The sequence below is a fragment of the Carcharhinus amblyrhynchos genome, chromosome 9 (assembly GCF_965287045.1).
Source record: "Carcharhinus amblyrhynchos chromosome 9, sCarAmb.v2.hapA, whole genome shotgun sequence".
Taxonomy (NCBI): domain Eukaryota; kingdom Metazoa; phylum Chordata; class Chondrichthyes; order Carcharhiniformes; family Carcharhinidae; genus Carcharhinus; species Carcharhinus amblyrhynchos.
Window position 1 is genome coordinate 86,176,605 of NC_137332.1, and position 15,422 is coordinate 86,192,026.

Genomic DNA, 15,422 nt, shown 5'->3' on the forward strand with positions numbered 1-15,422 from the left:
CCCATCCACCTCTTTGGTCACTTTCTCAAAAAAACTCAATAAGGTTAGTAAGGCAAGACCTACCCGTTACAAAACCATGCTGACTACATATACATATATATATATATATATACACACACACATGGATTATAGTTCATGGGAAAAGTCGCCAGCTCACCACCACCGTCTTTTTCAAGGGGAAATTAGGGATGGGCAATAGTCAGCGACGCCCATGTAAGAATGAAAAAAAAACTTCTGTGCATCTCGAAATGGCTGGTTCTGGAATGACAGTAATCTCAACGACCTTATCCAGAATGACTTATCTATTCCCTCAAGGATCTTTGATCTTTTCCCGCAGCCTTCCCTCCTCCAGGCAAACAATTCTGATACTTCATGGTTCAAATGGCCTTGTTTAATTGTCCTTCACGGCACTGCCATGGAGATCCCTGCTGTGGAAAACAGAATTCCGGAGACATCTTGCATGGACTCATCACCTTGGGCTTCATTACTGGAATGCACCCCAAAAGTTTTGAGTGTTCCTCCGACATCAGAACTGTTGTCGTCAGTCAGATCTTTGTCAGTGACCCTTGCCCCATATCTGTTACACCGGCCCCATGATGGTCAACTCTTGTTTTCGCAAGGCTACTTACTTGGTGGATACTGCGTTGCCTCGTAGGAAGGAGCAGAGGTTCTCGGGTCCTGGTAGTATACGTCTGGTTGCTGAGTGGGTGGGTACATCTGTGGCCCCCGAGACACCATCTGAATTGGCTTGGGGACTGGCATGGGTGGCATCTCCGCACTAATCCGGGGTGGCACAGAGAGCGCGTTGAGGGGCAAGGCACCGAGAGAACTTTTCTGGGGCATCTCTATCCTGCTGGAGGACAGGGGAAAAAAAGGGTTAGTTTTAGGCAACCTAGAGAGGTCCACTTACGTGTGAGATCGAGGACCGAGGGAGGCTGTTCAGGATCTGCACCTCACTTACCTCCTTTGCTCCACATTGTCAACACCCTCACACATGGACGTAGTGAACCCATCTTTGTCAGAACTCTGATGCAGTTCCCTTCCCAGACCTCAGAATACCTTCGCATTCATTTTTGTTCAGTTTTTAAACCAAAGCAGTTAGTGACTGTCAGCTGCTCAAGCACAGGGAGACCACTGTGACCAGAACCTTGCTGGGAGTTGTGTGCTCAGCGGCCACTGTGGATTTAGGTGCGAATTGTTATCTTTATCATCAGGAATGAAGGTTGGGGAATATTCCTAAAAAGGGGGTAGGATTTGGGAGGTGGGGGGAGGAGTGGCAGAGCAGACAGCTTTAGGGTGTTAAGGCTTTGGGGATATGGAGATTGTGATGGATCAGAGGCTAACATCTATTCAGCTACCTCAGTGTTGTCTGTGCTAATTGCTATCGATCACTCCTGCTACAGCTAGACATTTAACTTTAAAATCTTGAGTGAGGGGATGGGGGCAGGCAATCCTACAATTGGAGCTCCTACAGTGCGAGAACTTGACAAGAAGTCTTCCTTGGTCTTGAAGGTTTTTATTGTTCTTGGGCAATTGCTGGCAAGAACACTCATTACTGCTCAGCATTAGCTGAAACTTAGAAAAATAGGCTTGCATTTCTACAGTACTTTCACAACAGAATGCATCACACAATTGTTATGATGCAGAAGGAGGCCATTTGGCCCACTGTCTCTGCACCAGCTCTCCAAACAGGCATCATGACTTAGTGCCATTTCCCTGCACTCTCCCTGCAAATAATCATCTCATATCCTCTTGAATGCCTCAATCGAACCTGTCTCCACCACACTTCCAGGCAGAACATTCTAGGCCCTAACCACTTGCTGTATAAAGAGCTTTACTCGCATCACACTTGTTTTTTTTTGCAAAATCACCTCAAATCTATGTTCTCTTGTTCTTGCTCTTTTTACAAGTGGGACAGTTTCTCCCTATCAACTTTGTCTATGTTGATCAGAGGACAAGAACACTACAGTGCAGAAACAGGCCCTTCAGCCCATCGAGTCTGCACTGAACACAATCCCACCCAGGCCCTACTCCCATATTACACCCATTAATCCCTCTAAACCTACGCATCCCTGGACACTAAGGGACAATTTCTTAGCATGGCCAATCAACCTAACCCGCACATCTTTGGACTGTGGGAGGAAACCGGAGTACCCGGAGGAAGCCCACGCAGACATGAGAAGAATGTGCAAACTCCAACTCTGTCCAGCCCCATCATGATTTTGAACATTTCTATCAAATCTTCTCATAGCATTTGTCTCTCTAAGGAGAACAGTCCCAACCTCTCCAATCTATTCTTATAACTGAAGTTTCTCATCCCTGGACTTCTGGACATCAAAAAGCACTCCACAGTCAAATGAAGTACTTTACAAGTGCAGTCACTGCAGTAACATAGGCAAGACAGCAGCAAATCTGTACAGAGCAAGATCCCACAAAGAGCAATGAGATAATGACCTGATCATTTGCTTGAGTGATACTGACTGGGGGATAAATACTGACCAGGGCGCCAGAAAGAACGCCCCTGTTCTTCTTCCAAATAATGCCAAAGAATCTATTATCCCAAGATGGTGTTGGTGAGTCTTCAGCTCAAAACGCTGTAGCCCTTAGGGTGATGGTGCTTATTACCACACTTCAGAGCAAATGATTACAGCTATCCCAGATTAGAAGCCACGAAGAATTAACCACACAGTTGGGACTGCAGTCTCAGGAAGAACTGGCCAACTATGGACAGCTGCCTGGGAGCTCTTATAGTTTCGTGGTACACTTACAAATCACCAGATTCATTAAATCCGAGTGTAACGGCTTCACAACTTGCCAGAGTGGAATCTGAATTACTCAACTAAAACTGGAGTATGGATGGACAGTGGTTACCACACTGGGCTGATAATCCAGAGCAATTTGTTAAAGTTCCACTTGAGCATCAGAATTTTAAGTGAATTTTCCAAAGCTGGAAATAAAGCAGGGGTCAAAGTGAAAGCGATGCTGAAATTTTCAGACTGTTTTAAAAACCCAACCTCCTATAGGAAAGGAAACCTGATATCATTGTGGGGTTGGGGCTTGAATGTGACTCCAGTCCCACCCCAATGTAAGATGACTTTTAACTGGCCTTACCTACACCGCATGGACTACATCTGGTCAATAAATTGGCTCATCACCACTTTCTCAAAGGCAAGTAGGAATGGACAACAAACTTTGGCCTTGCCAGTGACATCTATATCCCATGAATAAACAAAAAATGATTCACCAGAATCATAACTGGGCCAAACAGATTAAGCAGGTTGTATGAACCAGGCTTGTACTTGCTGGAGTATAGAAGATCAGAGATAGTCATTGGATTTGATGGGGCAGAGAGAGAGAAACTATTTCCTCTAGGTGAGGCCCAACTTTAAAATTAGTGCAAGGCCACTTGAATTAGGAAGCATTTCTTCACAGAGTGATGGAAATCTGGAACTCTCTCCCCCAAAATGCTAATGAGGCTGGAGTCTGACTGAGAATTCAAAACAGAGGTCAAGGAAAGGCATTATGATCACGAACCAAGGAAGGTGCGTATTTTTCGTATACAGATCAGCCATGATCTAACTGAATGAGAGAACAGACTAATGGGGCTGGAAGGCCTCCTCCTCCTGTTGCTGATTCAGAGCTTCATTTGCACCAGACTCAATTCAGCCACTTCAGCCTGCGAGTCACTGAGTCTCTCGGGGCCCATTTCACTCATCTTTCCCTCTCCTATAAACAACACCAACAGGGAACGGTGTATATAGAAAGCAACTCCGTCTCTGTGCAGAATGGGTGGCAGAAAGGGTAAGCAGGGTTTCTCTGCAGTGAGATGTTGAGAATATGGAACTCACTGCCACATGCAGTAACTGAAGCAGCTGAAGTATTTTAATTTTGTTCGAGTAGTTAGACTCAAGGCAAAAAAGAGAAAATGGACTGAGATTCCGCTAAGGAATCAGACAGAAACAACAACTCTGACGGAAACTGTTGTTTCTCTAGTGACCTGACTTGCAAAGTCCCCTGTCTTTACACCACCAAGCCGAAAGACAAGCAGCAACAGTATGGCACTCCACACTGACTCAGCATGTCGCTATGCTCATGCTCAGTCTTGTCAGAAACTTTCAGACTCCAACATTCACAGGCTGTTGATACTCGGGCTGGCATCTGAGTTAATGTTTTGACCCTGCCCATCCACGCTCACCAACCCCAAATAGCCCTATGTCACCAAATTGCTAACCATGTCAATGAGTTTCCTGCTAAACCTATTGCCTTCTGACACTTATGTTCCTGTCCCATCTCAAATGGGTGAAATGACACTCATCTCCGGCGATTACACACACTTTGATCATCAAAAAACCTTCACCACCCGATCACAGGCTTTTTTCTCTTACTTATCCAATGTTAGCTGTAGTTCATAGGCAGTACCCTCTTGCTCCTGAATCAGAAGGTCCTGGGTTTAAGTCCCACTCTGGTAGACTGGAACACAGAATCCAGACTGACACACTGTGTAGAACTGAGCGAGTACTGAAATGTCAGAGGTGCAGTTTCTCAGGTGGGATGTTAAACTGAGGTCCTGTCTGGTCTCTTAGATGGATGGAAAAGATAGCATGACACAATTTTTAAGAAGAGCAGGCTAAGGAGGCTGGTAACCTGAGCAAACATTTATATCTCAGCCAATACTGCTAAGAATAGATTAATTTGGAGGATTTTCCTGTGTGCCATGTTTTCTATATTAAATCTAAATTAGATCTGTATTAGATCTATATTAGATCAGCGATATTTCATTGGCTACACAGTGTGCTTTGGGGAGCCTGAGGTTGTGAAAAGTGCTGTAGAAATGCAGGCTCTCTCCTTCAGTAGTTTTCTACGTTTGAATCTCCCTGTAAACATGCAGCATAAATGATTTTTCCTGACATGCTGACTGAAAGCCAGGTGAAACTCTTCCAATGGGAGGAAGAATGCTTTTAGAAAATGAGTAGGATCTGGAATGCACGACCTGAACGTGTAGTGGACAGAGAATCAATTGTGGATTTGAAACAGGGATCGGATTGTTATTTGAAGAAAAAGAGTTTGCAGGAGTAAGTTGAAAGGATGGGGGTACTAGCTCTCAGACAACTGACATGGACATGACAGGCTGAATAGCCTTCCTTCTGTGCAATAACCATTCTAAGACTGAATCTAGGAAGGAGATTTCCCCTCTCTGGGAGAGTGGCTCGACACTGCAATGTGTCTTCCATCAATGTTGCAGTGTTGAAATTCCCACCTGCCTGATGACTGCAATAGGTGATGGACTAAGAGCACTTTATGGTGAAGTTAAAGAGTTTCCTTACGAGTCAGGTGGTGATCCAGACACGGACCCTGGTGCACTCATGCTCATGTCACTCATCTTGCCCGGCTTCATGGCGATGTCGTAGGCACAGTCAGTCCCGCGGGAGATCAGTTGGGCGATGTTGTTACTCGCTGCCACCATGCCATTCGGAATGGACACAGGCTTCGTGCCAGTGTCCAAGGAGCCCTCGTCTGATAAGGTGCTGGACGTGACCGACATCACCCCTCCGACCTTGCTGAGTTGGGTAAGGGACTGGCTGAGGGGCCGACCAGCTGCTAATCTCTTGTTCCGCATGCGAAATCTGGAGGAGAGACACGTCATTGAGAGGTCAAATGGGGAAGGTGCAACAGGTTACTGGCTGGTTTGGTTTGATTCACCCAATGGGACTGGTTTGGGCAGTGCCAGGGAGGATGTGGGGTGGGGGGCGCAGTTGGTGCTTTGGGAGAAAGGGGAATACTTCTGGCTCTGAAACTGCTCAGAGCAGCACGAGATAAACGGTTTATAATGGTTTCTCAGCAGCAAAAGGCAGGGGGATCTCCTGCCTCTCCAATGATCGAGAAAGTCTTTATAATTCAAATATTGTTATAAATTAAGGTTGCTTGCTGAATTTCTGCAGATTTAGTGGTCTCAAATTTGGGATAGGATTAAGGTTAAAATCAGTCCACCTTGCCCAGCAATGAAAAATAAATCTCCCAGTCACCAAAATCCAGGAAAACAAAACTCTTAGGGACATGAGCCGTATTTCTACATTATTGGTGTCATACAAATGCAATCACTTGATTGATAGCCAAAGATCATCCAATTGGGTAAGGAAGAGTTCCCAAATAGCCTGATCTGTCCTATAGATGGATATATCAGGTGATCAATGGTAGGAGTGAGAGTGTGTGGGGCAGAATGTCATGTGATAGGTCTAAATAATAGCTGGTAGTTCAAAGCATAATCTTCTTTCCTTATGTGCAACCAGATCCATGCATATGGTTATAGCAGCAATTCCACTGGCTTTCAGTCAAATGTTAGATACACTTTAGCTGCAAGCTACTAGCACTGATCTCCCAGTCTTACTATGTGACCCACAAAGAAACTGCTCAGTTTGGGTTCCAACAAGATCACTTGGTTCCAGTCCTCAGTACAGCTTTGGTCCAAACATGGACGAAAGAGCTGAATTTGAGATCAAGACCAAGTATGTAGATGGTGGACAGGCTTTTGGGGAGTCAGGAGTAATGTTCTCTTTAATAGAACATATAGAACATAGAACATTACAGCGCAGAACAGGCCCTTCGGCCCACGATGTTGCGCCGACCAGTTACAAAAACAATGACCCACTAGCCTATACCAATCCCTTTTCGTCCATAAACCTATCCAGAGATCTCTTAAACGCCCCCAAACTAGACGCATTTACAACTGCAGCAGGCAGGGCATTCCAATCCCTCACCACCCGCTGAGTAAGTGTGTAGCAACTTGTCCTATTCAGAATAGTATGCATGCAAAGCTATGCTAAAGAATTTAATGGCACTTTGCCACTTCATACAATAGTGACTTCTAAGGGGGCATCTGGACAAATACATGAATAGGATGGGAATAGAAGGATTTGGTCCCCAAAAGGGTAGGGGGTTTTAGTCCAGTCAGGCAGCATAGTAGGTGCAGGGTTGGAGGGCCAAAGGACCTGTTCCTGTGCTGTATTCTTCTTTGTGTGGCATCAGGAGCCTGAGCAGAACAGAAGTCTACAAAACTGGGGGAATTGTCCACTGGCTGGAGTCATACCCAACACAAAGGAAACTGTCTGTGATTGTTGGAGGCCAATCATCTCAATCCCAGGACATAGCTGCAAGAGTTCCTTGGGGTGCCATCCCAGGCCTAAACATATTCAGCTGCTCATCAATAACCTCCCACCATTGTGGGGATTGAAAGTGGGGAAGTTCACTGATGATTGCAGTGCTCACCACTATATGCAACTCCTCAGATAATGAAATGATTCATGCTCACATGTAACAGGACTTGAACTATATTCAGGATTAGGTTGTGGTACATGTGTACCACCCTAGTGCCAGGCAGTCAAGGCCACACCTTGACATACAGCAGCATTACCATCATCGAATCCCCACAATTAATATTTTGCAAGATTGACTAGAAATGTAACTGGATCAGCCACACATAAGGAGTTGGGTATTCTTGTGTTGAATGGCATATTGCCACCAGCAATATTCCCTTCATTCTTCTCATGTTGTGCACAGCCTGTTTCATTTCAATGCATAGTGCCATTAAATTCTTTAGCATAGTCATGCATGTGTACTATTATGATATATAGGACAACATGTGAGTGACATGTGCAGATAGCTGCACACTTAATCACCTTAGACAGAACATCACTCCTGACTCCCCAGAGCCTGTCCACCATCTACAAGGTACAAGGCAGGAATATGATGGAATTCCTCTCTACTTGCTCATGAGTGCACCTCCAACACCACTCAAAAGGCTCAACGTCGTTTAGAACAAAGTAGTCGGATTGATTGGCATCCCAGCCATCACTTTAAACAGTCACTCCCTCCACCACTGACGCACAGTACCATCTACAAGATGCATTGAACAACTCGCTGAGACTCCAATACTACCTTCCAAACCTGCATCCTCTACCATCTATGACAACAAGGGCAACAGATGCATTGCCACTCACCATTCCTTCACTTTCACTGAGTCAAAATCTTGCAACTCCCTCCCTAACAGCATTAGTTCAAGGCAGCCACCATTTTGAGAACAATTAGGGATGAACAATAAATGAAGAACTTGCCAGCAGCACCAAAATCCTGTAGATGAATGAAAAAATTTGCACTAAGATACTGGACTATTGAATTTGGCAGGCTGCCTTTGTTCAATTGGAAACAGATCTTGGGAGATCAGCCTATTGAGTTTTAATGAGTGAAGGGACATTTTTAGCTGTGTAAAAACATCTGACTCCCTTTGTCTCAATCCAATCTTCACAAAACGAAGGTGTTGGAGGACTTGAAATGGGTGTCTAACAGGAGAAGGCCGTGGTGCATTAAAGTTTAAAGTTTATTTGATAGTAGGTTTACATCAACACTGAACAAAGAAGAACAAAGAACAATACAGCACAGGAAACAGGACCTTCGGCTGTCCAAGCCTGCGCCGCTCATTGGTCCAACAAGACAATTTGTTTGTATCCCTCCATTCCCAGTCTGTTCATGTGACTATACAGATAAGTCTTAAATGATCCCAGCGTGTCCGCCTCCACCACCCTGCTTGGCAGTGCATTCCAGGCCCCCACCACCCTCTGTGTAAAATACGTCCCTCTGATATCCGAGTTAAACCTCACCACCCCCTCACCTTGAACCTGTGACCCCTCGTGTTCGTCACCTCCAACTGGGGAAAAAGCTTCCCGCTGCTCACCTACCTATAACCTTCATGATTTTATACACCTCTATTAGGTCTCCCCTCATTCACCGTCTTTCCAGGGAGAACAACCCCAGTTTACCCAATCTCTCCTCATAGCTAAGACCCTCCATACCAGGCAACATCCTGGTAAACCTTTTCTGTCCTCTCTCCAAAGCCTCCACGTCCTGCTGGTACTGTGGTGACCAGAACTGGATGCAGTACTCCAAACGTGGCCTAACCAACGTTCTATACAGCTGTAATATCAGACGCCAATTTTTATACTCTATGCCCCGTCCTATAAAGGCAAGCATGCCATATGCCTTCTTCACCACCTTCTCCACCTGTGATGCCACCTTCAAGGATCTGTGGACTTGCACACCCAGGTCCCTCTGTGTCATGACTCTTAATGGTTCTGCCATTTATTGTATAGCTCCCCCCTACATTAGTTCTACCAAAATGCATCACTTTGCATTTATCTGGATTAAATTCCATCTGCCATTTCTCTGCCCAATTTTCCAGCCTATCTATATCCTGCTGTATTCTCTGACAATGTTCATCGCTATCCGCAAGTCCAGCCATCTTTGTGTCGTCCACAAACTTACTGATCACACCAGTTACACCTTCTTCCAAATCATTTATATATATCACAAATAGTAGGGGTCCCAGTACAGAGCCCTGCAGAACACCACTAGTCACAGACCTCCAGCCGGAAAAAGACCCTTCCTCTGCTACCCTCTGTCTTCTGTGGCCAAGCCAGTTCTCCACCCATCTAGCCACCTCTCTTTTTATCCCATGAGATTTAACATTTTGCACCAACTTGCCATGAGGGACTTTGTCAAACGCTTTACTAAAATCCATATAGACGACATCCACGACCCTTCCTTTGTCAACCATTTTTGTCACCTCCTCAAAAACCTCCACCAACTTTGTACGGCATGACCTTCCTCTTACAAAACCATGCTGTCTATCACTAATGAGATTATTCTGTTCTAAATCTGCATACACCCTATCTCTAAGGATCCTCTCCAACAATTTCCCTACCACGGATGTCAAGCTCACCAGCCTATAATTACCCAGGTTATCCTTGCTACCCTTCTTAAATAACAATACCACATTCGCTATCCTCCAATCCTCTGGGACCTCACCTATGTCCAATACAGAGACAAAGATTTCTGTCAGAGGTCCAGCAATTTCCTCTCTTGTCTGCCCCTCAGCCCCGCCCTCAACCAACCACTCACTCTAAGCCCACCCTCAACCAATTGCTTTACACCTACCTTTTAGCTAAACACAATATGACAGGGATCACTGGATAGGTTAGGTGAATTGGCCATGCTAAATTCTCCCTCAATGTACCCGAACAGGCGCTGGAATGTGGTGACTTGGGGATTTTTACAGTAACTTCATTGCAGAATGTAAGCCCACCAGTGAGTAACAAATATACTTAAAAAGTAATCACGAAAGAGAACATAAGTTTACTTTTTCCTCAGTTCCATAAATACTTTAAAAAAATTCAGGCATCACTGTTAAAAATACAAGAACATAAGAAATACAAACACAAAAAGATAACATGGCCCCTTAGCCTGCTCTACATTTAATACGTTCATTACGGATCTGATCTTGGTCTCAGTTCCACTTTCTTGATTGTTCCCCCTCGTCCTGGACTCCCTATAATTTGTGAAATCTTAGTCTTGAATTCAATGTTTCAGACAACACAGCCCTCTGGGCTAGAGAACTTCAAAGATTCACCACTTTCTCAGAGAAGAAATTCCTCTTCACTGTTGACATGAAAGAGTGATCCATTATTTTACAACTGTGTCCCCTGTTTCCAGATTCCCCAGTGGGGGGGCTGTGAGGTGATGGATGGATGGCTGGGGGGGGGGGATGCAGAGTTGGCGGTAGTAAGCATTCTCTCTGCACATACTCTGTTAAACATCTCAGAATCTTGTCTCTTTCACTATATAAACACCCCATTCTTCAATATTCCAAGAGAATAGGCCACGCTTTTCCTCAAGTCAACTTTTTTCATAAGGAATCAACCTGGTGAACTTTCTCAGAACTACTTCCAATGCAAATATATCTCTTGTTAATAAGGAGACCAAAACTGCACACAGTACTCGAGGCGCAGTCTCATCATTTTCAGTCCCAAAGTTTGTCTTCCTTGCAATAAAAGCCAATACTCCAATTCCCTTCCTAACTACTTACTGTAAATTTTATGCTAACTTTCTGCGATTCATTTACAAAAACACCCAGATCCCTCTGTTCTGCAGCACCTCTGAATTAAAGAATATATTTTTACTTTGATATTCTTCCTTCCAAATTGGATAACATCAAATTTTCCCAAATTATACTCTATCGGCCAATTTAGTTTGCATATTCGCTTAACAGATTCTGTCCTCCTCAAGTTGTTTTCCTCTTCTTGTATCATCAGCAAATTTAGCTATGATAAACTCAGCCTTTTTATCCAAATCATGAAAACAGGTTGCAGATTTTTGAAGACCCAACACTAGTTCCTGCGACACCCACTAGTTACAGGTTGTAAACTTGTAAATGACTCATTATTCCCAACACCTAAATTTCCTGTTAATCAATCAATCTTACATCAATGTTCTGAACATCACGAGCTCCTATGGTGGGTCATAACCTTTTATTAACACCTCACTGATTGCCTTTTGGAAATCCAAATACACTACATCTACTGGTTCCCCTTTATCTACCCTGCTCGTCACATCGAATCCCTATAGTACAGGAGGAGGCCATTTGACCCATTGAGTCTGCACTGACCACAATCCCACCCAGGGACTATTCCTGTAACCCTACATATTTATGCTGCGAATCCTCCTGAGGGTCAATTTAGCATGGCCAATCAACCTAACCCGCACATCTTCGGATTGAGAGGGGAAACTGGAATACCCAGAGGAAACCCACGCAGACATGGGGAGAATATGCAAACTCTACACAGACAGTGACCCAAGGCCAGAATTGAACCTGGGTTCTTGGCGCTGTGAGGCAGCACAGTGATTAGCACTGCCACCCCAATTCAGGGCAACTGCACCTCCTCTGTATTGCTGCTGCAGCCACCATGGCTGGGTGGGTGGGGTCTGCGAGGGCTAGATTTTGCAATGGTGGGAAACATTAACGTGGTTTATAGAAAACGAATAAATCTGTCAAACAGGATTTCCCTTTCACAAGGGCATGTTGACTCTTCCTGATTGTTTTATGATTTTCTTAAATGTCCTACTGCTACTTTAATACTGAATTCCAGCAATTTCCCAATAACATGAGATGAGCTGGCCTACACTTCCCAACTTTTTTGGGCTTGGGTGGGATTGTTGTTGGTGCAGGTTCGATGGGCTGAATGGCCTCCTTCTACACTGTAGGGATTCTATGATTTCACCTCCCTCTCTCTTGCAGACTGAGGGTCAAACTTGGGACTTGCCTGGTCTGGGCAGCTCAACATGCATTTGACTCAACAATGCCAGATTGAATGAGTGGGAAGTATGCTTGCCAAACCTCCTGGATTATCCCCAACCCAGATGTAAAGAAGTGAAATTTCCTTTGCTTAAGACAAGTCAGCACGGCTGGAATTTAAACTCCTCGACACAGCATTACGGAAGCAGCTCCTCAACAGAGCCTTGTGATAACAAGGTTATACAAAGACTAATTATCATTGTTGCTGACAATTCAGGCCCATATGCTTAATTCATTCAGGAATGGTGATGAATCGTTTCTGACATAAGTACAAATCCAGACTTCAAAAGTTCCAATGGTGAGACGGAAATTAATTCAGTTGATCTGTTAATTAGATGAGGAATACAGAGGAAATGTCAAAAATCACCATGTCAATGTTTTCCTGCCTCACATGACATAGCTAATTCTTACTGCTCTCAATGGCAATTGGGGATACTAATCGAGTCATCCACGTCCTAATTGAAAGCACGGGGGAATCGGGGGAGTATTGACTACTTGCTCTACATCAAATCCCGGTCACTCCCTCATGTCCCCATCAAATGTTCCCAAGACAGATACAGCACGGGGTTAGATCCCTCAACACTGTCCTCATCAAACACTCCCAGAACAGGTACATCATGTGGATGGTTCCATCTACACTGTTCCCATCATGTACTTTAATGCCAGTGCAAGAAGTGAAGTTTGCATCTTCTATAGGATCAGTTGTAGGTTGATGAGCCTCTGCTCTACTATTCCGTTAGATCGTGGCTGCTCTATACGTCAACTCCATCTGGCCTTTTGCTTTGAGCTCTGACAAAGGGTCATCTAGACTCGAAATATTAGCTCTTTTCTCTCTACACAGCTGCTGAGAGTCCTGCTGAGATTTTCCAGCATTTACTGTTTTTATTTAGATTCCAGCATCCGCAGTAATTTGCTTTCATTTTGGTTTTATTCACGTCCCTTACTGAACAAGTATTTCACTTTTGAAAGTTTCAATTTTCCTGCAGCATGCACAGCCTTTTATGAAGGGAATTTCAGATTCTACTACTGAAACTTTCTGGATTTCACTGCTCAACATCCTAACTCTAAATTCTAAAAACATCGGAGGAGATGCTAGACATTTGGACACTTGGACTTGTTTTGCCATTCAATGAGATCATGGCTGATCTGCTGTCTAACTCCACATTATCAACCTTTTGTTTGAGATCTTTTGGGTAATTAAAAACTATCCATCACTGATCTAAAATTGAACTTGCATTAATTGTTGATTGCAGAATGGATTTTCTAACTTCAACTGCCCTCTCTGTGTTGAAGTGTTTACTGAAAGATTTGGCTGTAATTTTTAAACTCTGTCCCCCAATCCTTGAATCAAGATTTAAATGTTTTTAGTCTTTGAGTATTTTTGCTAACTGTTCATGATATTTTATTGATGATATACCTGGACACTAAGTGGGGAATGGAATTGGGGAAGTAATGCAACTTGGCTGTACTGGGGGACAGTTGGGGAAATGGAAGAAAAAGTGATCGCAAACAGCAGTGGGGAATGAAATTGGGGACTGAAATGACAGACACTAGTGTGGGGGTGCAGGGACCTCTGGAGTTTCTACTCAGGATGTTGAAACATTGGGTTATGTGTGTGGGGGCTGTAGGCAGAGACATCATGGTGAAGTGGCAATACTGCACTAGGACTAGGGTGGCACAGTGGTTAGCACTGCTGCCTCACAACGCTAGAGGCCCGGGTTTGATTCCCAGCTTAGGTCACTGTCTGTTTGAAGTCTGCATGTTCTCCCCATGTCTGCGTGGGTTTCCTCCGGGTGCTCCAGTTTCCTCCCACAGTCTGAAAGATGTGCTGCTTAAGTGCATTGATCCGAACAGGCGCTGGAGTATGGTGACTAGGGGAACTTCACCTCAACTTCATTGCAGTGTTAATGTAAGCCTTACTTGTGACTAATATATAAACTTTAACCATAGGACATAGGCCTTCAAGCCTGCTCAGCCATTCAATGAGATCATGTCTGATCTGGCTGTCGTCTCAACTCCATTTTTCTGTCTGTCCCGATCCCTTGTCCGTGATTCCTCACTCCTTTGTTGATCAAATATCTGACATGAGTAAATTCAATGACTCAGCCTGTAGGGGAGAGAATTCCACAGACTCACAATCCTCATGCAGTGAACACCCCAACTCCAATACCATGGCAGGTGCAAGGCAGGAACACAGATGTCACTTACTTTTCAAGTTCGTCCTGGGAATGGGCGAAAGTGCAGCTGGCTCCTCGAGGACAGCCGCCCCGTTGTCTCAGGTCCCGACACATGCTTGTTTTGTACTTGCTGCTCTGTGCTGACTGCATTGATAAACAAAATAGAGAGAGAGTTTGATACAGAGGTATAGCACACACCAGCCTGGCTAGTTTGCTCAGAGAACCAGGTGTTGAAAGTTACAGCTGAAGCGCGTCCCTCAGTGACTTGGTTCAATACACTGGGGGATTTGGTACTGAGTCACACATATCATTAAGGTCCCTGGTCATCCCTGGCACCTGATGAACCTGAATGTCACTGAGTTGTGGAGGGTTAGTGAGAAATCAAAACAGCCAAGGGGACCCTCATAGAAGCATGGAATCCCTGCAGCGCAGAAGGCCATTCAGCCCATCGAGTCCGCACTGACCACAATCCCACTCGGGCCCTATCTCCATAACCCCATGGATTTACCCCAGCTAGTCCCCTGACACTAAGGAGCAAGTTATCATGGCTAATCCACCTAACCTGCACATCTTTGGATTGTGGGAGAAAACTGGAGCACCTGGAAGAAACCCATGCAGACACGAGGAGAATGTACAAACTCCACACAGACAGCAATCCAAACTGGGAGTCGAATCCAGGTCCCTGGTGCTACGAGGCAGCAGTGCTAACCACTGTGTCACCATGCTGACCCAGATCGCACCAATCCTGCTGGAAGCAGTGTGCACACTCTTGGCTGAGAACAAGACCAGGTTTGGCTAACACACCCCTTCACAATCAAGTAGCAGGCCAAAGCTCACATTCCAAGATGCGCATATAAAGAATTTGCCGCACGGGTGGGGTGGGTGGCTGGCTGATGCCTCTGGAACTAAATGCCAAAGTGGCTGAGTTATAACACTTTCACCTCAGAATTATTTCAAGTCCCACTTAAGAGTCATGGAATAGCATAGCATGACAGAAACCATTCATCGAGTCTGTGATGGCTCTTCCAAAAAACAATCCAGAAACAGTCCTACTCCCTCGCTCTGTC

At 44.8% G+C, this 15,422-nt stretch overlaps 1 protein-coding gene across 5 annotated transcripts in view; it reads right to left on the reverse strand.

The window, feature by feature from the left end:
- LOC145347980 (roquin-1-like) overlaps positions 1–15,422 on the reverse strand; it is a 108,115-nt gene that overhangs the window by 31,933 nt on the left and 60,760 nt on the right. For 3 of the 5 annotated variants that reach the window (XM_080196045.1, XM_080196043.1, XM_080196044.1), the window contains exons 9-11: positions 14,387–14,499; positions 5,325–5,624; positions 630–853 (exon numbers count right to left, since the gene is read on the reverse strand). In XM_080196045.1, the coding sequence (XP_080052171.1) occupies positions 630–853; positions 5,325–5,624; positions 14,387–14,499 (637 nt within the window). The remainder of the gene's footprint in view (positions 1–629; positions 854–5,324; positions 5,625–14,386; positions 14,500–15,422) is intronic. The other 2 variants (XM_080196046.1, XM_080196047.1) reach the window with 2 other exon arrangements.